Below are 26,653 nucleotides of genomic sequence, written 5' to 3' on the forward strand. Positions count from 1 at the left end.
TATAATATTTTCTCAATATTTATCTATATTCTTGTGATATGGATGCCATCAAAACCATAACCGATATTCATCTGTATTTCCAATACTATGGGGACATTTGCCAGCAATGGACTACTCCTCTTTTTATTTAAATTTCCAGGGTGCTCTGACAGCTTTTAACTGAAGTATGTGTTAAACAAACAAGATAAATTTATTTCTCCAAAAATAACCAAAAAAAATGCTACCTTGTGTGTAATAGTTTACTAATAGTTCTTGCTGTTAGGGGATAGTTTGTGTGTTCATGTTGTTGTTCATGTTCCATTTTTGTTAGTTATTGACTGAAATAAAGTTCCATCTATCTATCTGTCCATTTAATGTAGAGTCTTTTCCTCTGTATTTCACCAGGTTTAATTTTAAAAAAAGATTAGAGTGTCAGTGTTCCCTCTAATTTTTTGGGGGGAGTGGGCGGAAAAGTATAGTGTCTGAGCGGCAGTCCCTTCGGGACTGGGCGGCACAGAAATAATAAATAAACAAACAAACAAACAAACAAACAAATAAAAAACCCACCCTGTTTTGCCTCAGAGAATTTCAAAATAAAATACTGTACTATGTGTCTATAACAGTGAGCTCATAATAGGGCAACTCTATCAATATCAAAATGCCACTTAAATAGTTGAGCTAGTTGCAAACTAGATTTTGATTTTCTTTCGCTCTTCCTTACTCCCATTTTTTCTTTCTCTTTTCCTTCCTCTCTTTTTTCTATCTGTTTCTCTCTCTTCCTCTCTTCCTCTCTCTCTCCTTCCCTCTCACTTTTTCCCTCTCAGCTTCTGGGCAGGTTTGGAAAACTCTGAGTTGATGATGATTTTTAAGTGAGCGATTGCTCACTGCTCAGCTTAGAGGGAACTATGGTGTCAGACTAAAAAAGTAAAGTTCAAATTTTGTGGGACAAAATACAGTATTCCTTTCCTTTTTAATTTGGCACTTTTGGAAAGTCTGTGCATAGGTTATAAAAGATCAGAATGTGGGGCATGATGGTGAAATTTTCTTTCAAATATTCAGGGAGGGGCTGAGGTCTGACTTCATTTAAAAAAAAATGATTACCGTATTTTTCGGGGTATAAGATGCACTGGAATATAAGACAAACCTTAGTTTTGGAGGAGAAAAATAGGGAAAAGAATCTGCTTACCAGGTATTCATCTCACTAGTGTCCTTAGTCTGGTCAGCTTCAGCACATTATTTTATCCCCTGGTTAAGGGCTTAAAAATATTCTGAGAGAGTAACAATGAAAGAGATTGCAAGCCAGTAAGAGCTGGGAACATCATTAGCACCTGGAAAGAAACAATCTGAGCAAGCAATGGAAAAAATCCTGCAAAGACTAAGGGCTTGGAAAACATTCTTCACAGAGAGTAACAATGAAAGAGCTTGGGAACATTAATAGCACCTCGTTAGGGCTGGAAAGAAACATCTGGAGCAAGTAAAGCAATGAAAAAAGCCCTACAAAGACTAGTTTGGAAAATATTCTTGGCAGAGAGTAATAATGAAAGAGCTTGCAAGCTTGTAAAAGCTGGGAACATTATTTAGTACCTGGTTAGAGCTGGAAAGAAACATTTGGAGCAAATAGAGAATGAAAAAGAACCCCTGCAAAGACTTAGGGCTTGGAAAACATTATTCGCAGAGAGTAACAATGAAAGAGCAAGCAGGTAAGAGCTGGAAACATTGTTAGCACCTGGTTAGGGCTGGAAAGAAACTTACTCAGAGCAAGTTAGAGCAATGGAAAAAAAACCTACAAAGACTTAGGGCTTGGAAAACATTCTTTGCAGAGAGAAACAATGAAACAGCCTGCAAGGTAAGAGCTGGGAAGGACATCAGCAGCTAGTTAGGGCGGGGGGGAAAGCTATATTCAGAGTATAAAACGTACCAAAATTATCAGCATCTTTTAGGTAGGAAAAAGGTGTGTCTTATACACCAAAATATATGGTATATGCATTCACCACTGCAAATAGGGAGTTTTCTGATTTCTTGTACTTTCTTCCTCCTTCATCACTAGTTCAGGTGACCACCAATTCCCAGTGCTTAATTCCCTGACCAATTTGTGATCATCTTTTATCTTATTTAAAAGCCAGTAACTCCACTGTAGCATTTCTCCCAGGGCTGCAATAAGAATAAAAGAAAAGGCTCCATGTGACTTGAATGTCTTGAAGAAAAACCATATATCAATCTATAAAGATAAATCAAAGGAATGAAATAAATACTGACAGATTCTTACCCAGATTTTGCTGGCAGTAAAATACAGATTGCTCTCGGCTTTTTCAAATACTTGTCTATGAATAAATGTACATACATAAACTATTATTTAAAATATGCTGGACTATGATTTTAATAAAGATTAGGAACAACTATTTAAAAACTAGTTACCATTAATGCATGCCCAAGGAACTCTTCTATGTGGAGTGATGGGGAGGGAGAAGAGCTGCCCATGAGCACTGCAGCAAGCGTTTGCTGCATTGTTCATTCGAGGGCTCTTGCAGAACTCCTGTTCAATTCAGCAGGAACATGGTAGCAATCCTTTACAGATTATCAGTGTAATTCAAGCATCTTTCTAACAGCACTGATTTTCAAAGCCACTATTTGGCTTATAAAGTTTAATTAGCAAGAGCAGAGAAAGGAGAATGTGAAATAATGAGGCCATTTACTTCCTAAACCTTTCCATATTCATAAACTTAGCATAAACTAGGACAAACTGATCTTTGAGGTCACAGTTCCAAAGCCATCCAGTAAAACTAATCTGTTCTGGGGACAGGATTTCTAACATTATTTTTTAAACTGCTGAACAATCTCTGGACCAGTCAGTCAAATCAAGCATTTCTAAGAAGATTAAGACAATTGCTTTAAATGCTTGGAGGAAAGTTTTAACATTCATTACACTCCAGCATGTTTTTCAACCCTTAATGGGAACAGAACATAGTAGACAAAATCTACTATCAATGAGCCATATGGGAACAGTTATAAATAGTGATGGGGGAACCGAACCCGCACAATTCGGATCCGTACCAAATTTTGCGGTGTTCGGAATGCCGAACCCGAACCCGAAATTTTTTAAAACTTTGGGCAAAGTTTGGGGTCGTGTTCGGCGTTCGGAGCTTTGACGTCACTGGCAGGTTGCTAAGGACGCCAAGTGATCACTTCCTGGATTCCATAGAATCCAGGAAGTGATCACCTTGGCATCCTTAGCAACCTGCCTGTATACGTGACGTCAAAGCTCTGCCCCTGGAATCTCTTGGTGGGATTCCCCGTTCGGGTTCGGCCGAATTTTGCGTAAAGTTCGTCCGACCTTGCCGAACCCGAACACCGTTGGGTTTGCCCATCACTAGTTATAAAGATAAAAGTTAATAAGAATAATAGTAATAAGAATAATAACAGAGCTGGAAGGGACCTTGGAGGTCTTCTAGTCCAACCCCTGCTTAGGCAGGAAAACCTACACTACTTCAGACAGATGGTTATCCAACATCTGCTTAAAAGCTTCCAGTGTTGGGGCATTCACAACTTCTGGAGGCAAGCTGTTCCACTGATCAACCGTTCTGACTGTCAGGAAATTTCTCCTTAGTTCTAAGTTACTTCTCTCCTCGTTTAGTTTCCACCCATTGCTTCTTGTTCTACCCTCAGGTGCTTTGGAAAATAAGTTGACTCCTTCTTCTTTGTGGCAACCCCTGAGATACTGGAACACTGCTATCATGTCTCCCCTGGTCCTTCTTTTCATTAAACTAGCAACGCCCAGTCCCTGCAACCATTATTCAAACGTTTTAGCCTCCGGTCCCCTAATCATCTTTGTTGCTCTTCTCTGCACTTTTTCTAGAGTCTCAATATCCTTTTTGTATCATAGTGACCAAAACTGAATGCAGAAAAAAAAATAACCTTTCAACTTCCTGATATTTTCTGATCGGGGGGGAGGGGGGTATTATACTTAGAGCACTGATTTATGCACAATTATTGATGAGAAACATTGTACATAGAAATGTATTATGCGATAGGTTATGAATTAATTCTACAACAACTACAAGGCAAAACTAACTAGATCACAATGCAAAAATATAACGCAAGCTGAAAATCTACATCATCTTTAGAAGCACACTAAAATTGATCACTGCTAACTGCTAAACTGTCTTGTTTCACTCATTTTATTCAGCTTTACCAATATTTTATTCTGTTTCCACCTATAATTGAAATTTATTTTTTCCAAATAAAAGATTTTTGCAGCAAGTCATTTTTGTAAATTATTTTTCATCAAGATATGGATTTTTAATTTATATGAATTCTTGTGGAGTGAATATTTTTAGACACATTTGGGAATGGTACAAAATCATACTGCAAAATTTATAACATTATGAATATCAAAAGATCATCACGTTTCAGTTCAAACCAAGCTGCAAATCAAGCAAATTTTGTTCCCATTCCTAATTGCCTTCCATGTATTTGCCAAGGAGCTCATGGGACCACCAGATGGCTCATAGCCCAGCCAGAATGATATAGAGATGTTTGCTAGCACCATGCTGTATCTGTGTGTACATGCAGATGCTCCTGCTACAACTTTTGGTGAGCTGCAAAAAATTTGAAAAGTATAGGAAGCAAATCTGCTTTGTTTAAATGCACGTTTACAATACACAATACACATCTTTATTAATAATACATGAAATTCAGCTGACATCTAAAAATCAATAATTGATGCAATTGATGACGAAAAAGTCCCATTCTTCTGTGGCTTTATAACTCTTATTTATTATGCAGTCAAGTCTCAGTAATTTATGTCAGAGGTAACTAGAGAATCTTTTGTTTTGCTTTGTTTTTTATAGGCTAAAAAGCAAATCATGCCCCTTCAGCCAAAATTTTTTCAGTTCTGCATTTAATTTCTCTTTGGTTTTTAAATGATCTATCATGCATCTGAATATGCAATGAGAATTCCATACACTGTACTCCTTCTGTATTTTTCACATGAAGCTACCCGAATTGGGAAGAAATATGTATGTAACTGCCAGATGACATTAAACACATACAGTACAGAGACCTGTGGTTACATGGGATTTTGCAGTTCAGGTCTGGTAGCCCTACTTTTGTATGGACAGATGGTACTGTACATACTTACAACACTTCATTTAGTGATTGTTCAAAGTTACAATGGCACTGAAAAAAAGTCTGCTTTTTACACTTATTGACCGTTGCAGCATCCCCATAGTCACATGATCAAAATTCAGACACTTGGCAACTGAAATATATTCATAACCACTGCCAGAGGTCATGTGATCACTTTTTGTGACCTTCTGACAAGCAAAGTCGATGGGGAAGCCAGATTCACTTAACAACTCTCTTACTAACTGCTGCAATTCACTTAATAACTGTGGCAAGAAAGAAATGGGGCAAAATTCGCTTAACAACTGTCTCAAGAGAAATTTGGGTTCAATTGTCGTAAGTTGAGGACTAGTTTTAGTTTCTAGGAGGGGAAATGTAATATGCTTTGAAAACATAAAGCATTATTTTCTAAATGCAGTACTGTCTGTTGATTTTTTTAATGTGTTAGAAGATTAAAAACTAAAAACCAATTGCCATCTGATTGTCTTTTCATAAGTCAGTGAAGCTTATCCATACCGGATAGTATAAGTAGTGAAAGATATAAGTCGCTGAGAGATAACTTCCTAGCTTGTTTTATCACTAATCCAAACAATGAAATAAGAGTTTAATGGTTCTTTTGTTTTTTATACCAAAATAAAATTACAATCCCATATATATTTTCAAAAAAACCCCACCCCAATTGCTTAAAGAAAAAAAATGTAAAATAGAATTCCTCAAATGCTGAGTTTAATTATTCCTTATCTGTGGATTTCTAACTAGGAATGTGTAGTTAAGGTACAAAGATATGCTAAGGTAGTTCTTTGTTATATTACATCTTCACAAATGTCCTTTATAAGTGTCTGCATACAGATGATTAAACATAATTGCAAAAAGACAATTTCAGACGTAGTTCATCTTGAATGAAACTTTCAGTGATGAAAGCTGGAAGATTTGATAGTAGTGGTTTACTTCAATGTTGTAGACTTTTGATACCTTACAATCTGCCTCTGCTTTTCATGGCCATATAATTATGCTGACAACTTATTATGGGTGGAATTGTTGGAAGACGTTTTATATAATATACTATTGTGCAAGGAGATGGATAGGCTAACACTAGAACTGAAAGAAAAAAAATGACATTGAATATTTCAAAACTTGGAACAAATTATATCATTGGTGGGGAGAAAAGAAAATCAGTACAGTATTTCAAATCAAGGGAATCTGGCAGAGATGTAAAATGTATGTATATATATAATTTGTGGATATTAGAGTTTTTAGGTGACTATTGATGTAATAATTAAGGATATTTGAGTGTACCTACTAGAAGGTCTGTCATATACCGTACTTGTCTTTGAGTTTTGTTGTATGTGTTTGTCCTTTTTTAATGTGTTTTATAAATAAAAAACTTACAAAAACAAATAATTTTGAATGCCCTTTGTAAGTATCTGCATACAGATGATTAAACATAAATGCAAAAAGACAATTTCAAATGTATCTTGAATGAAACTTTCAGTGATGAAAGCAGGAAGATTTTATGGTAGTGGTTTACTTCAATGTTGTAGACTTGTGATACCTTACAATTTACCTCTGCTTTTCATGGCCATATAATTATGCTGATGACTTGTTGTGGGTGGAATTGTTTAAAATGCTTTTTCATTTGGACCATCTTGACTTATGCTAATTAAAATATTACGGCCTGATCACTGATACCTGCAATCAAAATTGTAAGGATGTATTGTTATAATATACTTTCCCCCCCCCCTCAAAAAGCAATTTCCTGAAAAAAATTCAAGCAATTACAGTTTGAAAAGTAATGAGTAGTTATGGCCTCTCCTTTTCTCTTCTCTCCTCAGGCTTGCTTCACAGAGGCCTGTGAAGCAGTGGAAGTGATGTGCCGGTGTCTGGAGGCTGTTGGGGCCTGGATGGGTGTCAACAGACTCAAACTCAACCCTGATAAGATGGAGTGGCTGTGGGTTTTGCCTCCCAAGGACAATTCCATCGGTCCATCCATCACCCGGGGGGGGGAATTATTGACCCACTCGGAGAGGGTCCGCAACTTGGGCGTCCTCCTTGATCCACAGCTCACATTAGAGAAACATCTTTCAGCTGTGGCGAGGGGGGCATTTGCCCAGGTTCGCCTGGTGCACCAGTTGCGGCCCTATCTGGACCGGGAGTCACTGCTCACAGTCACTCATGCCCTCATCACCTCGAGGCTCGACTACTGTAACTACATGAGGCTACCTTTGAAGAGTGTTCGGAAACTTCAGATCGTGCAGAATGCAGCTGCGAGAGCAATCATGAGCTTTCCCAAATATGCCCATGTTACTCCAACACTCCGCAGTCTGCATCAGTTGCTGATCAGTTTCCGGTCACAATTCAAAGTGCTGGTCATCATCTATACTGCCCTTCATGGCACCGGACCAGGGTATCTACGAGACCGCCTTCTGCCGCACGAATCCCAGCGACCGGTTAGGTCCCACAGAGTTGGTCTCCTCCAGGTCCCGTCAACTAAACAATGTCGTTTGGCGGGACCCAGGGGAAGAGCCTTCTCTGTGGTGGCTCCGACCCTCTGGAATCAACTCCCTCCAGAGATTAGAACTGCTCCCACCCTACTCTCCTTTCGTAAACTCCTTAAAACCCACCTCTGTCATCAAGCATGGGGGAACTGAAACATCTCCCCCTGCCTATGTAGTTTTTTGTGCATGATATGACTGTATGTATGTTTTTATATATTGGGGTTTCTTGTTTTTTAGACTTTTTAAATGTATTATTGTTATTTTAGATTCTAACTATTAGATTTGTCATTATATATTGTTTTTATCATTGCTGTAAGCCACCCCGAGTCTACGGAGAGGGGCGGCATACAAATCTAATTAATAATAATAATAATAATAATAATAATAATAATAATAATAATAATAATAATAATAATAATTTTATCCTATCTCCTTCTCTCCCTCAGCTTTGCCCCACAGAAGCCTCCCCTATTCTGTCCCCTTCTCTCCCTCAGGCTTCCTAGCCCCTTCTCTACCTGAGGCTTGCCCCACAGGAGCCTCTCCTATGCTATCTCATTCTCTCCAGAGTTATTTTCAAGTTGGGAGAGGGAGTAGAATATCTAACTAATTAGCATCACAGTGCTTTTATAATAAAAAATATTAATGATCTGATGGTCATTTAAAAAAATCATTTCTTAACAAGCACCTAGAAACAAGAGAAACATATGTACCAAATTTCAAGTTTGTAGGCTTTGCGGTTCTGGAGATTTTGTGATCGCAGCATGAGTGGTTTTTGCTTTTATATATATAGATAATAATAATAATAAAAAGCAAGAAATAATAGCATCAGCTTTAAAGAAATGCAAGATTGCCCTAATTTTGAGAATAATTTTTCACCCAAAGTTTTGTTCAGGTATTGCAAAAAAAAAAGAGTGAAATTTATTGCTAAATCAATCTGAGAATTCTAAAGAAGACAAATTTGATGCCAGAATCAACATTTTACTTAAAAAATTAAGACAGAAAAAGTTATACATGAAAATATCTCCACTTAGATAATTGCTGTACAGAACTAAATTAAATGAGTATATTATTCAAATCATGTACTGTATAGTGTTATATAACCCATATCGAAACAGAATGAGAACTATAAGAGTAAAAAAATCACATCAGTTTTTAAAAAAAATTAGTGCAGCTAATTATTACAACTACTATTTTATTTTACTAATTTTATTATTACGGAATAGAAAAAATTGAATTCGTGGAAATATTAAGGAGTACTTTGAAGTGTTTGCAAATATATACAATTACCTACACAGTATATTTTCATCAAAACAGAATACCTGAACATATGCTATTATGGTAATATCTGTGTTTTTCTTATAAGCTTCATAGGAGTGATGAGTACTGTACTTTTAATGTCAAAGCAGCAAATGTGTGAGTATTGCTTCCCTTTTAGTCATTTGTATGTATAAGAACGTCTAGAGGAAGGAAAAGGGAGGGCTGTAGAAATGAACATGATATAGGAGAGTTCCAATCCAGATAAATAGATTTCTGGGGATGCTGTTGCCTGGTGGTTCACATTGTCAGCGCTCTGCTATCACTGAGCATCTATCAGAGGAAAGCGAAGGGATGGTAGTTCTCAAATAAGATGTCAGGTTTGTTAAATCACCTAGTGCTCTGCAGATTTTCTTAGTCCAGCTGCTGAACCAACATGCAGTGTGTGTGTGTGTGTGTGTGTGTGTGTGTGTGCATATCTGTTGCATTGTGTGTACGTGTAACTGATGATCTAGTAGAAGGATCGGAATATAAATTCTTCTTTCAAACATTCATATTTGTTTTAAAGCATAGCCTGCAATGTTTTTATTTATTTATTTATTTATTTATTTATTTATTTATTTATTTATTTATTTATTTATTTATTCTTTGTCCAATATACAATACATATGAAAGAGAATAGACATTAAGTAATATATATAATGATAGAAAGTAAGAAAGAAGAGAAGTAGGAGGAAAGGAGAGAAAATGTATGATATATGAGATAAGGAAAGAAGATTGGACAGGGGACGATAGGCACATCAGTGCACTTATGTACGCCCCTTACTGGCCTCTTAGGAACCTGGAGAGGTCAATCGTGGATAGTCTTAGGGAGAAATGTTGGGGGCTGGGGGCTGACACCAATGAGTCTGGCAATGAGTTCCACGCTTTGACAACTCTAATGTTAAAGTCATATTTTTTACAGTCAAGTTTGGAGCGGTTGATGTTAAGTTTGAATCTGTTGCGTGCTCTTGTGTTGTTGCTGTTGAAGCTGAAGTAGTCGTTGACCGGAAGGACGTTGCAGCATATGATCTTGTGGGCAATACTTAAATCGTGTTTTAGGCGTTGAAGTTCTAAGCTTTCAAGATCCAGGATAGTTAGTCTATTTTCGTAAGGTATTCTGTTTCGAGTGGAGGAGTGAAGGGCTCTTCTGGTGAAGTACCTTTGGACGTTTTCGAGAGTGTTGATGTCTGAGATGTGGTGTGGGTTCCAGACAGATGAGCTGTATTCGAGAATGGGTCTGGCATAGGTTTTGTAGGCTCTAGTCAGTAGTGAGAGATTGCCAGAGCAGAAGCTACGTAGGATCAGGTTAACAACTCTGGAAGCCTTCTTGGCGATATTGTTGCAGTGGGCTTTAGCACTTAGGTCATTTGATATTAGTATTCCAAGGTCTTTTACTGAGTGTGGGTTGGCTGCGAGAATTTGTTTATTCAGTTCATAAGTGTGGTTTGGATTCTTTTTGCCGATGTGGAGGGTAGAGCATTTGTTGGTTGATATTTGAAGTTGCCAGGTGTTAGACCAATCTGAGACAAAGTTGAGGTCTTTTTGGAGAGTGGGTATGTTGTCTGTGGTGTTGAAAAGTTTCACATCGTCGGCAAAAAGCACACAGTTGCTTTTGATATTATCACAGAGGTCATTGATGTATAGGATGAAAAGAGTAGGACCTAGTACGCTGCCTTGGGGAACGCCGCTTTTGACAGGGACGGGGGAGGAAATGGCGCTTCCGATTTTGACAACTTGTTGCCTGTTTGACAGGAAAGCAGTAATCCAGTTGTGGAGGAGTCCTGAGATGCCATAGGATTTGAGTTTTAGGAGAAGTTTGTCGTGAACCACTGAGTCAAAGGCTTAGCAGAAGTCGATATAGATTGCATCAATGGATTTTCCTTGATCAAGGTGAGTAGTCCAGATGTTTTTGCAGTGAAGTAGTTGAAGGTTGCAGGATAGTTTCTTTCTGAATCCAAATTGTTTTTTTTGATAGTAGGTTATTAGATTCTAAGTAAAGGGTGATTGATCTATTTATAATTGATTCCATGATTTTACAAGGGACGCAGCATAGTGATATTGGTCTGTAGTTGTCAACTAGTGATGGGTCTCCTTTTTTGAAAATGGGGATGACTACTGCTTTTGACCACAATTTGGGGAGAGTGCTGGTCCTGAAGGATTTTTGGAAGATAATGCTTAGGGGTTCAGCTATGGTAGAAGAAAGTTTTCTTAGGAAGTATGCACAAAGGCCGTCTGGTCCAACGGATAGGGAAGTTTTGAGATCACGGATTGCTTTTTCAACGTGGTCTATAGTGAAGATGATTTGGGTTATATGTTGGGCAATATGAGTAAATAAACTGAATTTGCATTCAGCATATATTATTGCAGAATGTCTTTCTGGGATCATATTACAGACGGATTACTGTGCGATGTGTTTATCATTTCATTTGTGAAGAAGTCTAACCTTCAGTGGCAACAGACAGGAAGTTTACTGAGCATTGTCAGGACCATGATTAGAAGTTCTCCGGAACTGCATTTTCCAAACTTTCCTATCATTAGCAATGTCCATGTTTCCTCAATAGAAATACCCAGAGAAGCAACAGGGAAGGGCAGCAATTTCCAGCTGCTTCATTGTTCTTCTAACAGAAGGGAACTATACAGATTGGGCTCAAAAGCAACGGAGATGGACAATGACCACAGTAGAAAGGAAATGTGAATTGTCTGAATAAAAAGAAGCATGCGGAGGATATCTTACCTAGCAGCCACCAAAAAACCTAGAAGATGCACCAGAGAGCATAAATGTGGGATGAAATTCACACAGTTCTCCACAGTTCTCCTTAATACTCCATCTTAAATATGGGAAGTTGTGCAAATAGCATTGGATGCATCATCCCATCTACAATTTTTTCTTTCATGATATAGAACAGAGGAGGGACCCTTAGACTCCTACTTATTATCTCTATTCTGCTGCTCTTATGAACATTAAAGGTTTACAGGTAGTCCTTGACTTATAACCAGCCATTGAAAGACCTTTTAGAGTTACAACACCTTTAGAAGGGGTGCGTTACAGTCCATAAAGCACTTCTGTCCGTCATAAAATGTCAACCAACTCCCTTTACTAGTCCTCTGACCACATTTTAGTGACCAGATTGTCACCAAATAGGTTATATAACCCCACAAACACAGGGCCATGATTTGTGATGTTTTTTGTTGACTTTTATGTTTTTTTCAACCAGTTTCACAAAATAACTTCTGTTAAAAAATGATGAACAATTATGTCTGGTTATGTGGTGCCTCAACTTACAACCACAACAACTTGCAACTGTAATTACAGTCTCAGTTATGGTTCCCAGTAGCTCTAGAACTATCTCTGGGTTTTGTTTCATTTGGTTAGAGATACAGTATATAGATAATCTACATACTTGATTTTTCATCATTTCATCATTGTTTTTGCCTGCCTTTTATTGTATTTTTTCCAATTAGCCATTTTTAAAATTTTTGCTTATAATGGATGAATGGATAGACAGATGGATGGGCGGACGAATGGGTGGACGGACAGATGGACAGACAGACAGACAGACAGACAGACAGACAGACAGAGAGGCAGGCAGGCAGTTTGATGTATTGGTTAAGGCATTGGGCTAGAAACCTGGAAAGTATGAGTTCTAATCTTGATTCAGGCCCATTTGAAGGCAAATGATATCCCAGTGTTAGCAACTGTGTTATCATGCTTTGACTTAACTATTTATTCTTTTCTTAAAATAAAACACAAGTGATATCTTTCCCAATTTTTTTTTCACATGTCCACCTTATTTCCCTTGATATATTCCTTAATAGTGGAAATTACTCTCTAATGGTGATGGGCGAAACCAATGGTGTTCAGGTTCGGCAAGTTCGGACGAACTTTGTGCAAAATTCGGCCGAACCCGAACGGTTCGTTGCGCCAAAGCTCCGCCCCCAGAATCTCTTTGTGGGAGGAATTCCCCAGCTCCTTCAAAGGGAGGTCTTTTCATGTTAAAAAAAATAAATTTATTTTTACAAAAAAGGACGCTGCAGCAGCACTGCAAACAAAGGGAGGTCCTTTCATGTGAAAATAAAAACTTGCTTTTACATGAAAAGACCTCCCTTTGCTTGCGGCACCGCTGTGGTGTTCTTTTTTGTAAAAATATTTTTTTTAACATGAAAAGACCACCCTTTGGAGGAGCTGGGGAATCCCTCCCACGAAGAGATTCCGGGGGAGGAGCTTTGATGTCACATATACTGGCAGGTTGCTAAGGACGCCAAAGTGATCACTTCCTGGATTCCATGGAATCCAGGAAGTGATCACTTTGGCGTCGTTAGTAAGCTGCCGGTATACGTGACATCAAAGATCCACCCCCAGAATCTCTTCATGGGATTCCCCAGCTCCTTTTGTGCCTCCCTTCCAGCCTCCCGACCAGTTGACAACTCCCCGGTGTTTGCCTTCCTCCACCGCCACCAGCGTCTGGCTCCTCCTCTTCTTCTCAGCAGATGACAGCCGGGTGGTGGCTTTCGCGGTGTTTGGCACAAACGCCGAACTAAATCACGATTTTTTTAAAAAGTTCGGGTTTGGGTCCGGCATGCTGAACACCACAAAATTTGGTATGGACCCGAATTGTGCGGGTTCAGTTCACCCAACAATACTCCCTAAGCTTCCCTGGACAGAATTTGCATTGTCTGTGCCATAGTTTACTTTCAATGTTTTATTGTTTCACTATATGTGGTCTTTAATTTATTTTTGTTTCTTTTTAAATTTTTCTTTATTTGCTTATATTTTAATTTTATAATAAATGTTTAATCATTTTTTGTTCTTTTCATTTCAGAGTCATGACAGTGTGCTAGAATATAAATTAATAATAAACGAACACTGAATTCAGAGAATAGCAACTTGATAAAATACCACTTTGGTAAACAAAACAAAATAACATACTCACAACATGTTTGAAATTTCACAAGAAAAAAGAAACTATATTTTACTTCAGATTTAATCAAACTCTAACTCAAACAACAATGTAATGGGTAACTTAATACTTGTAAAGATATCATGTCACAATTGTTTAACTTGTATGTTAATACAGTATACTAAATAGAATATCAACCTACTAAACTACAATATTAAACTACTAAAATAAAATTATGGACATCTGTATTTTTCCTTCCGCTGCATGACAGGAAACTACAGTCATGAATTGGACACTTCTGAAAAAAAATTAGAGCTTCAAATCAGGATGACCAGTGAATATCCATACTTTATATAAAAGTTTTTTTTATTCAGGAAATGAAGAGAATTGTATCCCAGTCTATCTCCTTGAAATATCATAGCATGGAAATGATAACATCTGAATGCTTTTTTGCCATGAACAGAAATGAAAATTGCTTAATGCTAAATCAAATGTATTGGGTTCATGAACTCTGTTTTTGTTTTGTTTTTTGTAATATATTTGAATGTCGGTGGGTGTATAGTTATACATACAAAATAAATGTTATTGCTGGCAATTGCATTGTAAACTCATCTATCAAAGGAAAGCTTTTGTTCAATTGTACTTGGAAATAATAATAAAGACAGATACTTTGCTGAAACCAAAATATTATATAATAAAAATGCCACACTCTTTATATTTATCAGTATTCCAGTGTAATTTTCTTTCCTTTCACTAAGGTTTTCAAAAAGATGGTGCCCAAGTACCATTTAGAATGAATAGAAGCTAGAAAAATGCATTCAATAAATTGCAGCTTGGATACTTATTCCACTACTAGGAGTTCTACTTCTTGCAAATGTTTTAACGGTTAAATAGCTTTAGGTTAATCAAAGTAGTTCATGTCTCCTAAACTACATGACTATAGGGCAAGATCTGACATTTATTTTTAGTACCATTTAAACCTTTACATATGCAGTTCTAGCACCTTTATCTTCTACAATTTGTGATTTTCAGTTGGATTTATTTTATAAATCTGACACTAGTCAAATTTCCATTGTATTCAGAGATGATTTCTCCACTGAAGGATTGTTTTATTAAGTAAAGATGCTGAAAGTTTTGAACAGAGATGTCTTCCAAGAAGTGGTTGTTTTATCATCTAAAATGAATGAGTTTAAGAACTCATCCTCAAATACTATCATTCAAACATCTAGGAAGGTTCAAGCAAACCTTATATGGACCACATTAATGAGTACTGGATTGATTCTGATACAGATTTCTTTGAAGATATAGAACTGTGTTCTGCACTAAGGCTGTCCAATAACTCAACTACTATGGGCATAATTATCACCGTTATAATTGGCAAATGACAGCTTCTAATGACAGTGTTTCCAGTACTGCTGTACTAGTGTTTCACACTAGGCAAACTCTCAAATATAAATAATATTACCACAAATAATATTAGCCTTGGCAGTTGTAGACAGAGATAGCCCAACACTGGAGGACAGAGTTTGCTATCCATATATATATTCACTGATCCTATTTGCTAGAAACAGGATAAAACACGGAGAGACAGAAGATAAGAGATCTCAAAAGAGCTATGCTTGAAGTCAGAAGTTCTAACCGAGAGGCACCTAAGCTTCTAAAATCCTTTGAATGGTCACATTTCTAAAAGGAATTCAACATAAACATGACACGCGGTGATTTTGCCAATGTTTATAGCTCCTATGCATGCAATTCCTACCTTCTATAGTCACACGCTGCATAAGGATATCAAACACTGCATCTGTATTTGTTTTGATTCATATTTCTTTGATTGCAATGAGGTTTAGGAAGAAAAATAGTTTAACCAAATTTTACATAGTTACAAGACTTTATTTTATCTAACATAGGGCTGACACTAGTTACACAAAGGGGTGGGCAGCAGGAAGGACGGGGTGGAACACAGTTCCACCAGTGGAAATTTATTTATTTATTTATTTATTTATTGGATTTGTATGCCACCCCTCTCTGAGGACTCGGGACAGCTCACAACATAAATGAAGCTCTGTGCCCAGCTCCAGCTGACCATCCCCCCTCCCATCCTCCTCCTCCTCTTCAGAAAGCAGCCGGGAGACCACCAGGAGTAGCAGGGGGCCCATTTCCTCCCCCATCTATTCTCAACAGCTGATTGGCACCCGTTCGCCTAGCTACCCAGCTTGAGGCAGGGAGTGACCCAGAAAGGAGAGCCGGGGAAACGCGAAGCAAATTGTCACTCCAGAGAGCAACACTGGTGAGGTTGTAAGTCGAGGATTTAACAGTTCACTTGAACGATGATGATCGTTCAAGCCACTCTCATCTGGTCACATGGCCAGCAAGCCACTCCTACCCAGTCACATGACCATCAAGCCACACCCACAAAATAAGCCACACCCACAGTGTGGCAGTAAAAAAATTGGCTGCCCATTACTGGTTACACATAATATAAATAAATAAGATAATATCAGAAAGCACCTCTTGATTTTAGGAGAAACTGCAGTTAAAGGGGTTCTTGATGCCTTCTGAGCTTGTTCGTTTTCCTGCAAAAGTTTCATTACCCTAACTAGGAGTAGTGGGTATGGTAGAGGACTGTGTACTAGTAGCGAACAATACACTGCGTGTAAAGCTTCAGTTCTCTTGTGTGCGTGTGCATCCCAGAGTATTTTTGCTTCTGCACATGCACGGAAATTTTAAAAAACCATCCAAATCTCTCACACGCGTCCCCTCATGAAATCAGCATGTTTTTGCTTCCTGTGCATGCACAGAAGCAAAATCATGCTGATTTTGCACACGTACAAAAGAGTACCAAAGCTGTGCATGGAGCATACCAGTAGCAACGGTAATAGCAATCCACCCCTCCTAACTAGGTAACATCACCAGGGCTAGTACCTGTTCTGCCTGACTGGCTCAGGCAATGTGTAACAGTCCAAGGAAAAGAAATCAAACACACACATGCTCTGCTAATCAGCAAACTTGTATTAAATAAACAAAAAAGAGTTACTCAAAACAATTCTTAATGACCAAAAACAATGAGAGTGCAAGGCTTACTTCAGCTGCATACAAAAACACAGGAAAAAACAAACAAAGACAACCTGGAATGAGCAAAGACATTTCAGGAGTCCTTGTGAATCTTTGGAGCAAACAGCAAGTCCCAGAGTTTTCACCTCTCTCTTGTTTGAAAAAGCTGGGTTGAAAACTCCAACGGCCCGGAACAGAAATTTCAGAGCAGGAACCACAAAATAACACAGATAAACAGCCACATTTTGCTTTGGCCTTTGTTACCTTTTATCCCTTTAGCCCTCATTAAGGGAACCACACCCAGCCCTCAGTATAAGAACCACACCCAGCCCAGGTGCTCCTATAATGACTTGTAATACTCCTTAAAGTGATCCCTTCTTTGCATAGCTCTTCGGCTACGCAGATCAATATATTGATCTGCAGAAGAACCCAGGGATGAAAGACTGTCTGAGGGACTGCATGCCAAATCTCCTGGGCTGTCTGCTGAATCCTGCATCCCAGCGGCCTCGTCCTCCTGACTGGCTGTCACGTCTTCCTGGCTGTCTGCCACATCTTCCTGGCTGTCTGCCACATCTTCCTGGCTGTCAACCAGGCTTTCACATTCACTTTGTGCCGTGTCTCTCCCATCTGTGGAAGCAACGGCTGGCCCAGGCCTAAACACAACAGTACCAAGGACACTTCATTTCAACCCTGAGCTACAAATATTCTCTTTTATTGCTATAGTTTAATGCTCGAATTTAAAACTGGACATTTGGGTTTGAACTAGCTAGCTGGAAATGGAAATCAGGTAATTCCTATCTCTGCTTTATAGAAGAGATGAAAAAAAAATCATTTATATATTCCAAACATTTAAATCATTAGCTAAGCCAAATTCTTCTGTTTCTAAAAAAAAAAAAACACCATCACCCAAATTACATGTCTGCGGTTTAAGAACTATCTTTTTTGCTTTTAACTGGATTTCACTTTGTGTAGTTGCAGGTGCTCTCTAGGCTCCTCAACAAGTAAATTCTATATTTTCTTTCTTTGGCAGTTTATGTTGTCTTCTTTTGCTTGAGACATTTATCAAATTGGCAGAAGTCTTTGTTGATAATATGACAAGCCATTCCTTTTTATGGATGATTAATCTATCAACAGCAGCCACTTTTGATAGTTATAGTCCTGAACTTCATTTCTTTATTTCTTTTATTTATTTGATCAACAAAACTAAGGAAACAGAACACATGAAAAAATGGCACAAATAAATGGATCTAAAAAAGCAAAACAAAACCATAAAGGTAAAAGCTATGGGGATTAGAGAAACTAACAGGATCAGTTAAAGTGTTCTAGACATTTACTACTCTACTGCGGTAGTCTTATTTTATGTAATCAAGATTAGAGTGGATTACATTTAGTTTATATCCATTGATAGCCCTAGTGTTATTGCAGTTGAAATTAAAGTGGTCGTTAACAGGTAGGATGTTAAGGTAGGTGATATTGTGAACTAAGCTTAGGTCAGAACGTATATGGCATAGTTCAAGGTTATCTAGCCCTAAAATTTCAAGTTTATTGGAATCAGGAATTTTACTTCAAGCAAAGGAGTTGAGTACTCTTCTTGTAAAATACTGTGGTCCTTCTCTAATGTTCTAATGTCTGAAATACAATGTGGGTTCCAGGCAGTAAGCAGTATTCAAATGTTTTGTATGCCCTAGTTACTAGAGAGAAAACTTTGTAAAATAAGGTTGACAACTCTTAATGCATTTTTAGCAATGTTATTTCAGTGTAGTCTGGGGCTTAGTTCTTTTGAAATGAGTACACCAAGGTACTTATGAGTCCCTCTACTGAAGAGCAACAGCTCAAATGTTGTTATGTCCTGAGAAGCTGTAGACTCACTTTACCTCCTCTGAGGACATAACAATATTTTGAGCCCAAAATATCTGTTGGTAAACAAGACAGTTTTTAAATGGTCACCTAACATCAAAACGTCAACAAAAAACCACAACAAATAATATTCTTTCTGCACCAACTTAGGAAGCTCAAACTGCCCAAGGAGCTGCTGATACAGTTCTACAGAGGAATTATTCAGTCTGTCACTGCACCTCTATAACTGTCTGGTTTAGTTCTGCAACCCAACAAGACAGACCCAGACTTCAGAAAATAATCAGAATTGCAGAAAAAACAATTACTGCTAACTTGCCTTCCATTCAGGACCTAAATACTGCACGAGTCAAAAAGAGGGCTGTGAAAATATTTATGGACCCCTCGCATCCTGGACATATTGTTTCAACTCCTACCCTCAAAACGATGTTATAGAGCACTGCACACCAAGACAACTAGACACAAGAACAGTTTTTCCCAAATGCCATCACTCTGTTAAAACAAATAATTCCCTCATCACTGTCAAACTATTCACTAAGACTGAATTACTATTACTATTAGTCTCATCATTCCTATCACCCATCTCCTCCCACTTATGACTGTATGACTGTAACTTGTTGTTTGTATCCTTATGATTTCTATTAATATTGATTGTTTCTTGATTGCTTGTTTGAACCCTATAACAATCATTAAGTGTTGTACCTCATGATTCTTGGCAAATGTATATTTTCTTTTATGTACACTGAGATGATATGCACCAAGGACAAATTCCTTCTGTGTCCAATCACAGTTGGCCAATAAAGAATTCTATTCTATTATAAATGCATCATGCATTATGCATTCTGACTTTTTTGCTATGGTTCTTAAGCAAATCACTGAAATGTTAAAGTAAGTCATGAAATTATTAAGTGAATCTGGTCCTCCCCCCCCCCCCATTGTTTGCTTGTAGGAAACTCTCTAAGAAAGTTGCAAATTACAATCCCAAAACCCACGGAAACTTCAACCACCCTAAACACATGCCAGTTGCCAGATACCCAAAGTTTGATCACATGACTGTGGGGGTGCTGAAAAGGTCATAAGTGTGAAAACTGATCAATCACTATGATCAGTGCTATTGTAACATTGAACGGTCATTAAACAAATGGTTGTAAGTCGAGGGCTACCTGTAATAACTCCTGAATCACATATACAGTGGTACCTCTACTTAAGAACTTAATTTGTTCCGTGACCAGGTTCTTAAGTAGAAATGTTCTTAAGAAGAAGCAATTTTTCCCATAGGAATCAATGTAAAAGCAAAGAATGCATGCAAACCCATTAGGAAAGAAATAAAAGCTTGGAATTTGGGTGGGAGGAAGAGGAGAAGGAAGGAAAAAGGAAGAAGATGAGGTAAGGGGAATAAAAAAATGCAAAACTTTAAGGCTTTAAAAAAAAGAGGGACTCTGAGGCAGCGAGGAGGAGCACGTGCCTCCAATACACCTGGTGCAAGGCTGCCTCCCATACACTGCCTCCCGTACACTGCCTCCCGTACACTGCCTGCTGCTGCTGCTACCTGCTGCCTCTTCCTTCCCAAGCTGAAGGGCTCCCCTCTCCTCTCGCTCGCTCGCTCACTTTCTAGCTGGCGCCTTTCCTTCACTGTGATCTCCTCGGCTGCCCAGAGCGAAGGGAGCATTTCTTTTCTCTGGGCACTGGCAGAGATTTATTCCCTGTCCAAGCGCCCAGAGAAAGGAAAATGCTTTGTTCACTCTGGACTGCCAAAGCCTCCTTGTGCCACCAAAAGGCTCCTCTGGCAGCCCAGAAAAGCCCGAGATGGCCAGGATTAAAAGGGGAATGGCTGGGAAATTTTCCCAGGTTCAGGTTCTTAAGTAGAAAATGGTTCTTAAGAAGAGGCAAAAAAATCTTGAACACCCAGTTCTTATCTATAAAAGTTCTTAAGTAGAGGCGTTCTTAAGTAGAGGTACCACTGTATCTTAAATATTAGATGCCGAACAGCAATAGTAGAAAAAAGCATTTCCGCCAGTTATCTTATGTAATTACTACTACTGTTTTAAATAGTGTCTTATTTATTTATTTCATGGGATGCATCAACAACCAATCTACTGTATATATTCCCTATATCTCTGTGTGAGAGAGTATGTGAGACAAAGTGCTTGTGTATGAAGGTGAATGAACGTGAGAGAGATTTCAAACTAGTCGATTTGCAAACACTGCAAAAAAAAAAATGATTTAAAAATAATAAAACTTTCCCTTTTGTTCAAATCCAGCTATTTAACTGCTAAGAGTGGGCAAGCTTTTTTTAGCCCATAAAAATCAAAAAAGATAAGTGCTGATGTGTTTTCCCCAGAGATAAAGAACATGGATTTGAAGGATAACAGGGACCTGCTGCTCTCTAAGAATAGCTACAGCTGATCTCCAACGAAGCTCTGCAATTTAATAAGAAGTAGATTGCTGAGCTTCTGACCTGTCATTTTCACGTTAGATAATCAGAAAAAGTCTCCATAACAATTTTTGTACAATAATTAAATATAAGTAGCTTAGGTGCTGCAATTTTAATTCTTCCTGGAGTAATTTCTAAAGCAGGTCATATAAAGCTGATAAATTATTATTGCACATCAAGGTTTAGTTTAATAATACAAAGACATTCATTGGCTTACTGGCAATATTGTGAAAGTAACTGCACAAGTATTCTCATGATCAAAGTTAGTTGGAAAAGCACTTCAATGTTAATTTTTGGAACCATTCTTATAATTTAAATTGATCTGTACGTCTTTTATATTATCCACTACAATCAAGATTAAAATATATCAAAACGGCATATATTTATGCACATAGTTTTGACATAATGATGTTTTTTTCTCCAGCACCAAAATGTCAAGTATCTACAGTATTTAAAAAGGAAAATAATTTTTTTATAGTTTATAGGGAAAGAAAGAGATCATATCCCAAGATTTAAATATGTAATATGTAAATATGAAATATTCAATTTTTTCAATAGTAGTCAAGTTGCTAATTGTATTTTGTTATTATTTAGACACAGAAAGAATTCTGGCCTTATTATACCTTGTTTTAACCTCTGTGTGTGTATTTGCACATATGCACCCATGCAGCCCAACGCACATACATGCTTCAGATTAGTGTTGATTCCTGGTGACTACCTGGGCAAGTTCCTACTATTTTTTGTGAGGCGAGATTTCAGAAGTGGTTTTGCCATTGCTTCCTCCCTAGATCTAAGAGAGAGTGACCACCCCACAGTATCCCTTCATGATTTCCCAGTTTCTAACCTGATCCTTAAAGCATTACCCTAACCTGCCTGTTTCTTTGAATCTCACACTTATTTTCTTATTCTATTCTATTTTATTTTATTGTAGTTACATAGAAACATAGAAACATAGAAGATTGACAGCAGAAAAAGACCTCATGGTCCATCTAGTCTGCCCTTATACTATTTCCTGTATTTTATCTTAGGATGGATATATGTTTATCCCAGGCATGTTTAAATTCAGTTACTGTGGATTTACCAACCACGTCTGCTGGAAGTTTGTTCCAAGGATCTACTACTCTTTCAGTAAAATAATATTTTCTCATGTTGCCTTTGATCTTTCCCCCAACTAACTTCAGATTGTGTCCCCTTGTTCTTGTGTTCTTGTTATTATACATGGTTACAGCAATAAACTTATTTATGTGGGGTCCTTGGAGCTCTCTCAGCTTGGCTATTTTCTTGCCGATGTTTCCTTACTCATACTGTTGAGGTTGCCCAGTTTGGTAATGAAATGTCTTGAAGAAAACAAACAAGTTCAGAGAGCACCAAAAATTGCAACCCCCGAGGTACAAATATGCTCTTTGCTGGTAATCTTATTTGTCCATTTACTATACAATATTCTAATTTCTCCTTAAGTTCATCAAGAATTCCCTTCTTTTCATTGAATTTATCACAATACCCTGAGAAGAACTTTTTCAGCATAGTTTTACAGCCATTTTAAATACAGTAATTTAGGTCAGGTTTTCAGAACATTAGTCTACTATTTACAAGCCACTTACTGCAAAGAAACAGAATTCAGAAAGTTGGCTTCCCTTTTTGTAATTGCATAGTGTTTGCTTAATTTTCTACCTATATTTTTGATAACTGATATTCACTGTCTGGTTGACCCAAGAAGCCCAGTGTAGAAAGAAACTTTCCCTATGAACTTTGTTGGGTTTCCATAGAGCGAAGTTTGTTCTTTTTGTCAACCATACAGTGGCATATCCTTGCTTAGGAGGATCTAATCAAGATAGTCCATAGTTGCATATCACTCTAACAGTATGGCAGTTGCAATGATCTTTATATTTCAACTCTTTCAGTCCCAAAGAAGAATAGGTTATGTAGCCATTTCTGGCTCCTAATTTTTAAATGACCATTCCAACATCTCATACCAGTCAGAAAGTTATTTTAGTATTTTAGTTATTACATTGTTTATTCACTGTTCTGGTTTCTAGATAGCTTCCTGAAGTTGGTATCTTAAAAAAGAAAATATTAATATTGACAATGCCAAAGGGAAATGGCTGTTGGGGGAGTGGAGGTTGTGACTTTGAAATGAAGAATGGTAAAGCAGATGGCACTCAATATTTGTTTATTTTCGAATTAGTACAGAACAGCTTTCCCAATCTGGTGCCTTTAAGATGTTTGAATTACTCTGCCCCTGGTGATGCTGGCAGGAAGAATCAGAATGGTAATCTCATACCTCTGAAGGGCTCCAAGTTGGGAAAATGAATTTTGGAAAGAGAATGAACTTTCTTTCCTTGGAAAGCACAAGCAAAAGATCTCACACAAAATTTATGTGGAGATGGTTGGTGACTTCAAAGGTACTTTTTAAAGATTTGATGAGAAGTCCAAAAATTCTTTTCAAGAGGAAAAAAAAATGCTTGCACGTGTGCACCCACAGAGACATGTATACATACACAACACATAGAGAAACAAACTTCTTTTGCTAAGTCTGCACACCAACTGTCCCTGAGCAAAAACTTCTGAGTAAGTAAGTGAATAAGAAGGAGAAACAAAAGCACTCTGGAGGGAATCAGCCACTGAAACAAAACTCCTGGGTAAGAGGGACCTGGGCAGCCATCCCGGGGCAAAAAGTCAACTGTGCATGCTCTGCTGGTGTGAGCCAGCCTCGGCTTCATCCTTGGACCAGCAGCCTGCCCAGATAGTTCACATTGCAATCCAGCAAGAGCAGTTGGTCCAGGTACTCTGGAGCAGTTTCCGGTCTAGCATTTCTTTGGAACAAAGTAGCTGGGGACAAACTGGAGCAGAGGGACTCCTTCTACCTTGTGGCCAACCGGCAGATAGCAGAAGCTTGAACTCCTGGTGTTTGTTTTGAGGGGATGGGGAAAGAGAGAGGAGGTTTCCATACGGATGGGGGAGCCTAAACCAAACCTCTGGAGAGATCCCCTTCCCGCGTTCACAAACCCTCCCCTGCCCTTTTATTTGCACTCACCGATCCTGAGCACTTGCTGGGAAGTCTGAAGGACGTCCAGGCGAAGATAAAGGAGGAGAAACCAGAAGCTCCCGCAGGCTTCCATGGCAGAGTCCATGGGCTCCTGGCAAAGGGCGCTCTCTCTCTCTCCCCGCCTTCTTCACGCTCTGGCTGGGTGCATGCTTCAACCTCTGGGCCACATTTTCCCCTCCTGCTTAGGCATTCGGACTCAGACTGATTGGCAAGCCCACATATTTTCCTTTAACATACTCTCTCGTCTCCCCCCTCTCTCCCCCCTCTCTCCCCCTCCCTCCCTTCTTCCCTTTATCTCTCTCTTTTCCTCCCTCCCTCTATCTCTATCTCTTTTTCTCTGTGTCTGTCTCCCTCCTCCCTCCCCCTCTCTTTCTCTCTCTCCCTCCTTCCCTTTCTCTCTCTCTCTTTCCCTCCCTTCCTCTCTCTATCTCTTTTTCTCTCTGTGTCTAATTCTCCCTCCCTCCCTCTCTCTCTCCCTCTCTCTCGTGGCAGTGAGCGCGTGTATCCCTCCTTCCTTCAGCCCATCACTCCCGCTGGCGTCCCGCCCAGGCGAGAGGGACTGCAGAGGGTCTCCTCGAGTCCAGGGCAGGCAGTCATTCGATGGGAAAGTTGCCTCTCGGAAGGAAACGACCCGGCTCGGCTCCCGCTTTTCAACCTGCCGCCCAACCGCCCGAACGTGGCAGCGAAGAGGCAGGGAGGAGAAACGAGTTTTCACGGCAGATCCCAGCAGCCGCCGCCGCCGGCGGGAGCCCGTCCCGTGCTTTCTCCCAACCTCCGCGCACCCCTTTTTTCTCCGCTACTTTCTGCCCCGCGAACCCAGAACTGATCGGGTCGCTGCTTGTCTCCGGGCTCGGCTCTCTTCTCCCGGCCCAGTTGAAGGAACCCGGTCAACTCGCAGCTGGTCAGCTGGAGAAGAAATGAATGAAGCCCCCTCTGGTGACGTCAGCCCGCCTGGGAACATCACACGCCGCGCACACACATACTCATACACATACGTTACAGTTATCGCCCCGCTCTCAGTCATTTATCACCAAGCCTCTGTTTAAAACACACAGCGTCTACTTAGAGATTCCGTGGCTGGGACTTGGGCTGAGATTTGCCCAGAGGGACATAATACGGGACGATTTTCAGAGGCCCTAACCTCGGAGATTTGAGCACCTTAGGGTTGAATTTCCGAGCCCCTGAGAATGGAAAGACTGACTCCAGGAAATGGTGATAGTTACTGGGGATGGTGTAAAATAGGAACGTGTATCACTACCATTTACTGTTAGGGTACTTTAAAAAACAACCCCTAGGGACATCTCTGTACCTTCCCCCAAAAAGGAGAAATCTCAGTGGGAGAAGATTCCCTATTCCAATGGGATTTATTTTATTTATTTATTTTGTCCAATGCACAATACATATTGAAGAGAATAAACATGTAGTAAAATATATAAAGAAGATAGAAGAAAAGATATAAAAATAGAGGAGAAGATATAAGAAGGAGGAAAAGATATATGGGATAAAGGAGAGACAATTGGACAAGGGATGGAAGGCACGCTAGTGCACTTATATATGCCCCCCACCCCCAATAGAATGAAATGTTTTATATCATTAAAACATTCCTTTGTCCAATAATTACAACTTTGGGCTAATCGCTGAGGGTAGAAAAAGTGAATGAAATTTCTGCATATCTCAAATGTGTTTTTCAATCAAGTATAAAAGAAAATATATTATACTGTAGTATAGGCAATATTAAAAAAAAACTATATAGGACAATACCTGAATTCAATATCTGAACTGACAGCTAGTAGACCAGTACACTTAAAGAGTCTACTGGATTCTAAAGCCATTGCTTGGTAAATAAACACTTACAAACAGGCAATTATGCTTTTCACTCAAAACTGTTCACAGCAATCAAAACCATTATTACAACAAGCAGTGATATGGTTAAGTATGTCAATCTAGCCATCAATAATGAGTTTGATCAGATGGAAACACTTGTAATTCATTTTGTATTCAGAATGATTTTATTTGCTTGCTTAGTTTTTATTATGTGTTAGAAATCCACCTTTTAATAAGAATTACCCAATGGGCCAGAAACTGAAAGAAGTATAATATGTTCCTATCTGGTTTAATAGGTAGAAACTTTATTGATGAAACAGAAATAGTATACATGTCTATCTATACACGCACACACACTGCTACACACATACCTACATACATATGTATCATTACTATTCCAACATAAGAATGTGTTTAAAAATTTGGATAAATATATTTTGAAATAATAGTTTCTTATCCAGTCATTGATCACTTAGTGTATACTAATTATCTCTCTGTGTCTCTGTCTCTCCCTCCCTCCCTCTCTCCCCCTTTTTTTAATGAGTTTTTGTACAGTTTAAATATAGAAAACAACAAAAAGCAAGTATCCATATAAAGCAGTGGTTGCTCCCTGTTGGGACCAGTTCTTAGAATTGATCGCGCTGGTGGCAGGAGG

The 26,653-nt window shown here is 38.7% G+C and overlaps 1 protein-coding gene across 1 annotated transcript in view; it reads right to left on the reverse strand.

The window, feature by feature from the left end:
- GRIK1 (glutamate ionotropic receptor kainate type subunit 1) overlaps nt 1-24,259 on the reverse strand; it is a 197,693-nt gene extending 173,434 nt beyond the window's left edge. The window contains exon 1 of the mRNA XM_070751768.1: nt 24,163-24,259. Within this exon, the coding sequence (XP_070607869.1) occupies nt 24,163-24,259 (97 nt within the window). The remainder of the gene's footprint in view (nt 1-24,162) is intronic.
- Between the last annotated feature and the right edge of the window lie 2,394 nt (nt 24,260-26,653).

This window comes from Erythrolamprus reginae, chromosome 4 (genome assembly GCF_031021105.1).
Source record: "Erythrolamprus reginae isolate rEryReg1 chromosome 4, rEryReg1.hap1, whole genome shotgun sequence".
Taxonomy (NCBI): Eukaryota; Metazoa; Chordata; class Lepidosauria; order Squamata; family Dipsadidae; genus Erythrolamprus; species Erythrolamprus reginae.